Here is a 5,882-nt window from a genome sequence, read left to right on the forward strand (position 1 = left end):
AATTACATTTAGGTAAATGAGCAGAAAGATATTGCTAGAAAATAGTAAAAACCAAATTAAAATAGTCTTAATTTTTTTTAGAAGGAAAATAGTCTTAAACTTACCTATTCATGATGAGTTTTAATTTAATCCACCCCAATTAGATTAGGGTCCAACACTAGACCATAAAAATTACTCTATTATTAGTACACACATTTTTTTTTTAAACTCATTTTCAATTAAAAAAAGAGTTGTGTGTACTTTTGGTGTGTAAACCGTAAAGTGTTGTATATAACTATATATATCAGTCAGGGCAAAGGACAAATTAGACGCTCTCATTCTTTTTTTCACACGTATATATAAATTTCCATTTTTACCTTCGCATTTTTTATAATTTAGTCCCAAATTTTAAAAACCGCCGCTTCTCCAAAGTTCAAAAAACTCCCCCTCCTCCTTCTTTCTCTCTCTCTCTCTCTACTCTCAACTCTCATCTCAACACCAACACCAGCAGTTTTTTTTTTTTTTTTTCCGCTCTCATCGTCGAATTCATACAAAACCAATCAAAACGCCGTCTCCGCCTCCTCAAATTCGAGTAGATCCGCTGCTCAAAAACCAGTAATGGACGCCGATTTCGTCAAGAGAAACAACGATCTTCAAGGCAGACGCCTCAGTCTCATCGATGTCTCCTCAGAGGACGATTCTCTCTTATTCAATTCCTCCTTCTCTGAATCGCTCCACCATTCTTTTTCAGGTTCTAAATCCACAAGTTTCTTTTTTCATTTTCGAATTAGTGTGTATGAAGTCTTTCTTTTTTTTTGGTTGTATGTGTGAGTGAATCTGATTGATCTTGTTTGTTTATAGCGTGATTTAGGTTTTTGAAAAACTTACTGCTTCATACTAAACATTTGTAAAGATCAAAAAGTTTCAGATGCCAAATTGATCTTTGTTTTTTTTCCCCACTGAAATTGAGTTTTTGAATAGCTTTGAATCGAGCTCTCCAAAACGAAGATTTTTCACTCGGTGGCTGAAGTGACGAAAATCGTTCAATTTGATCTTGATCATACTCTATTTTGTTGTTTTGAAATGAGATAAAAGTGTTTCCTTTGAGATTCTAGGGCTGCCTGGTCGATAATTTTTGGTCATACAATCTATCTTGTTTTGCTTGTTGAGATTGCTCATTTGCTTTGGTTCTTAGAAAATAGGCTGAGCGAAAGTACAGTTATTCATAGAAAGAGTAAAGCTTTAATAAATTTTACATAAGCCGAATAAGATGAAAGCAAGTTTTGGTAAATGGATCTGAATCTAATCTGATTTAATATAATGTTCAGAAAATGAGGAACATGGAAGTGTTGAGTTGATGGAGTCCGTGGATACAAACACATTAGAGGACACATTTGGCACTTTTGAACATATGGAACAGGTGCCTCAACCATCTGAATCAAAGGAACCAGAAATGACAACAAAAAATCGCAAATGTAACTTGCGCAAAAGTTTAGCGTGGGATAGTGCTTTCTTCACAAGTGCAGGTATGCTTTCTGCATATACTCGAAAATATGGAAGCTTTTTGTTTAAAGTTCAATTGTGAGGAGCATGACTTTGTTGGTATGTATGACAGGTGTTCTGGAACCGGAGGAGTTGTCTAGCATCATCGAAGGAGTTGAGGGCGTTGAAAAACATAAATTACCCGGGATTCAAGAGGAGATACACAGATCTGCCGAGTCAATCTCTACTTTGGAAAGCTTAGAAAGCAAGTCTTTGACATTAGAAGGTCTTGAGGCTGGTTTGTTTGAAGACGTAAGAGCTTCAATCCAGAAATCCAGTGCTGCATCCAATGTGGCAAATGCAAGAAGCACAGCTGTACCAGCAGTGACTGGAATCCAAAGTATTCGTTGTAAGTGCAGTTGCTACATCTCTACTTGTTCAGCAGTCATTCCCTTTGTCTTGCACATGTTGAAGTGCTAGGAGTTGGCAGGTTATGCTTAGAAGATTTGAATTAAGCCCTAGCCAAACCCCATCCAAACCCTTATAACTTTAGCTAAAGTTCTGGGTCTATTTTAGGAATGACTTATTCTCAAACTAACGTTGGCTTTTGTTTTCAGCTTCAAAGAAGGTGGACTTTGTTTCTCGAAATAAGGTAAGTTCCAAGCTTGGCAGCTGGTAATTGTCATAATTTCTATAATGTTTAGGAATATATGAAAGAATATTGCTATGAATTTTCAGATTAAGGCCAAATCAACTTCCAACAAGTCAAATGTAGGTTTGCAAGGACCAGGGAAAATGACAAAGCCAGTTTTTGGTGGTCCACATGTATCTCAGGTGTGCATCCATCTTTCGGCTGATCTAGTCATTGGTTTTTCTATTTCATTGCTAATTCGGTGATTGAAATTTTATATGTTATTTGAAATCAATACAATGAAGAGAGAATTTTTGGCCTATATTTGTGCTAACTAATACGTAGGCAGGAATAAAAATAATCAGATATCATGAAATTAAGCTCTAACCTTTGATGTGTTTTAATTGACACTTTTTCTATCCTTTCTAAAATGAAGTCCTTTGCCAAGAGGGGAGAGCCTACATCTCTTGCAAAGCGACCAAAGGTAGGCAAGGACAGTCCCAGCTCAACTACATTAACCAAGAGGGCCTCAATAGGTGGTCACCATGTTAAAATTGTAAAGGATGATGCAAGAAGTGCAATTGGTAATTATGAGCATTATTTGGTCAGATCATTTAGTTTCTTATATTCAGATTAGCTTTACTCTTATTTGAATTGAAGTACATTTAAACCTTATTTCATCGTTGCAGGTAGAGTGGCTTTAGTGCCTAAATTACCTGCATCGGGTGGTTTACGAAATGTTGTTCCTAGGCCCACAGAATCATCTAAATCCTCTTCTTTGGGTTCATCAAATGCAACCAAGACACTACCAACTTCTTCCTCGTTTGATAGTTCTGGAAGTGCTTCTTCTGACAACAGTTGTATATCTACCCAAAATTCCATGAAAAGAAAAATTGAATCTGGAAGTGGTAACCCACCTTCATTTGGTTCAACCTCCAAAACACCATCCAGAACACCATCCAGAGCACCATCAATAAATAAAGTTCAGTCTGGCAGTTCTCATCTCTCTCATTTGATGTCTGTGCCCAAGCTCACCCCTAATACTTCACCTGCTAGCTCTATCAGTGAATGGTCCTCAGAGTCATCATCGTCATGTTCTACTGTTAAACAAATGTCAAATAATTCAAGAGTTAGCTTTGACGCTACTTCTTGCAAAGGGATCTCCATAGATAGTGATGCAACTCATGTTTTGGAGTCTCAGAAACATTGTAACGAGCAAGGTTCAGTTGGGCTCGAAACTCACGTGGCTGGATTGCTTGGTCAATGTGTAAAGAGAGCTTCAATAGGAAGTGGTGCACTTCTTCATCCAGCTTCTGCAAAACCTTCTGGTCTTCGGTTGCCATCACCTAAAATTGGCTTCTTTGATGGGGTCAGTTTTTGCATTCCCTATTATAATTTTTGTATTCTAGTTGGGAAGTGGTTTTTTTGTTTTGTGGCAGTTTTCAAGATGGAGGTTAAAGATATAATTTTAAAAATGACTAAGCTATACAAACTAAAAAAATGACAGGTCCTTTGTGGAAATTGTTTTGGCAAAATCACCTTATTCTACATCAATTTTTTATCCAATGCAGGCTAAACTGGCAGGACGCACTCCACCAGGAAGAATACCATCTCATCCTGTGGTACCCAGTGGCTTGCCTAAAATTGGAGCAGGGAGTGTTAGACCAAATGGAGGCCCAAACGAGGCAACGATTGGAAAACCTGTCAGAACTCTAACAGCCATCAGGAATGTAAAACCTGATCCTCAGCCAACTTCCTTGAATATGAAACCTAAATCTCCAACACCTCTTCCAGAATCACCATTTGCTGCAATCCAAGGCTCTAGTGCGTCAAGGAATGTCAAAACTTGTCCCGGAAAATCTCCTAAAGCTCAAAACAGAATATCTCCTAAAACTGTTGGAAAAAGTCAGCTGAAGGTAGAGAAAATTGAATCTGAAGGATGTGATGTTGGTATATGTGATTCAGAAACCAAGGGAAGTGCCTACAGATTGGATATGAAGGTCACTCCTATTAATGCAGGACTTAATACTGGTGATTCAGGTACCATTTCTTATATTGTAAATATAAACCCAGGTCAGAAAGTGGGTGAAGATGCAATATATGACCTACACAATCCCAAGTATGATGTGCATTTAAATGATAGCACTTATGAGAAGGAAAAGTTAAATTTTGAAGATCAAGTTGATGGTTTGAGCAGACAAGTTGGATCTATGGATATAAATAAGGAGATTCAGAACAATCTCATTGGTGATTCTCTTTCTCGGTTAAATGCTGGCAGCAAAGATGATTCTGATTCTCTGGAGTTGTCCAGTCAGAGGGAGCTTCATGACTTTTCTCAACAGGATGAAAACTTGAAATGTTTGTCGAAACCTACCCCCTCTCTTTCTCCCAGCATGTTTGAAGTTACAGTTAGTCCGAGGATACCTTTTTCTGTTAAGGATTCTTATTGCAATATGGATGGATTGTTTGATGTTTCAACAGGATCTACAGTGGTAAAAGAGGCAGAGAAGACACCCAACTTGACTTTGCTAGAAAGCAGTCTGAAAGAGAACAGCTGAGATAGAGTAACAGCATGGTAGTTTATTTTCTTCAAGGTCAGTGTATATCTTTCGAGTCTGCTGAAATTATTAGAATTGGTTAGTAAGGGAAATGCTGAGCCTCGTAAAATATTTCAGTTTATGTTATTTGAAGGATCTTATCTTTTCCAAATACTTAATGTAGGATTTAAGAACTCTTTCTAGTATTGTGTTGTCCACTGATATGAGCTATCTTGATTGCTTGCAGGAGCAGCTGTGCTGGTGGCTGAAACTAGTGTATGATTTTCATACGACCTATACAATTGGATTGGCCTGGTGTTCGCATTCTAATTATTTTTGAAGTGCAAATTCAACCACGCATTACAAGATGGTGTTGCATGCTTTTGAGGGAAGAAAAAATGTAGTCGTGCGTGTGTAATTTAAGCTTATGTCATGTTAAAAGTTATTGATAGTTTATCTCATTCTCATGTACGTTGGAATCCTCTTGATGAGGTGTATTTGGATAGGGTGGTATTCTAGTCTAGGAACTATTTTTTGAAAAAAAAATGTGGACTTATATCTTGTCAAGACTAAAATTATTTTGTGAATGCTTTGGGATACAACCGATTAAGGAAAAGGCTCAGGTTTTCATGGAAATGATATGATCTTCGGTATGTAATGGTTTATTACATTTCCAAAATGAAATAAAATCTTTTAAGTTTAAACACCTGGAGTGCCCAACAATGAAATTAAGGAAAGTACAACCAGCTTTGGGTAAAATTCTAATTGCTGATAACCTTAGGAAGTGTTGACTAATCAACCAATATCAATTGAGTAGTACTAAAAGTATTACAAGTTAATAAAGTTGCAGTATTTTTTATATAAAAACAAAAAAAAAAAGTATTACAAGTTTTATTACATTGGGCTTACAAATTAATGTGTCATCAAATAGAAAGAGGCAATTCAAAATTTAGCTTTGAATTGATTAGAATCTACCAATCATAAGTTTTGTGTAATAAAATTCATAGTACTTTTAGCATTTTCTGTATTATAATATATATATATATATATATGATTCATAAGAGAGAGCATGAGGTTTTGTTATGTAATTTATTTCTTATAATTTTTAAGGAAAATGTTAGAGTTACAAATTTTTTTTTTCCACAAATTGAAAATATGGCAAGTGGTTAAAAAGTGAAAAAGTGATATCAATGGTAAGCCTATATGAGAACCACTAAGAATTTGCTATATCAATAATTTGTAAAAATGTTGCA

At 36.2% G+C, this 5,882-nt stretch overlaps 1 protein-coding gene across 2 annotated transcripts; it reads left to right on the forward strand.

Annotated features, from left to right (window-relative positions):
• Positions 1 to 373: 373 nt before the first annotated feature.
• LOC126691775 (uncharacterized) lies at positions 374 to 5,265 on the forward strand. 2 transcript variants are annotated; one of them, XR_007644832.1, is made up of 10 exons: positions 374 to 730; positions 1,308 to 1,505; positions 1,595 to 1,870; positions 2,079 to 2,113; positions 2,200 to 2,295; positions 2,529 to 2,676; positions 2,782 to 3,461; positions 3,664 to 4,450; positions 4,574 to 4,686; positions 4,877 to 5,265. XR_007644832.1 is itself a non-coding variant. In XM_050386928.1 (9 exons), exons 1-8 carry the CDS (start codon positions 598 to 600, stop codon positions 4,648 to 4,650), a joined length of 2,553 nt encoding a protein of 850 aa, XP_050242885.1. In that variant the 5' UTR covers positions 376 to 597; the 3' UTR covers positions 4,651 to 4,686; positions 4,877 to 5,265. The 2 variants fall into 2 exon arrangements, 1 of the variants encoding a protein (XP_050242885.1); XM_050386928.1 differs by having other exon boundaries at positions 376 to 730; positions 3,664 to 4,686.
• The last annotated feature ends 617 nt before the right edge of the window (positions 5,266 to 5,882 follow it).

Source organism: Quercus robur, chromosome 7 (assembly GCF_932294415.1).
Source record: "Quercus robur chromosome 7, dhQueRobu3.1, whole genome shotgun sequence".
Lineage (NCBI taxonomy): Eukaryota > Viridiplantae > Streptophyta > Magnoliopsida > Fagales > Fagaceae > Quercus > Quercus robur.

Coding starts and splice junctions, on each gene's coding strand:
- LOC126691775 (XM_050386928.1), top strand. CDS start 598: ATGGACGCCGATTTCGTCAAGAGAAACAACGATCTTCAAGGCAGACGC. Junction 2,114..2,199: donor ACTTTGTTTCTCGAAATAAG/GTAAGTTCCAAG, acceptor ATGAATTTTCAG/ATTAAGGCCAAATCAACTTC. Junction 2,677..2,781: donor TGATGCAAGAAGTGCAATTG/GTAATTATGAGC, acceptor TCATCGTTGCAG/GTAGAGTGGCTTTAGTGCCT.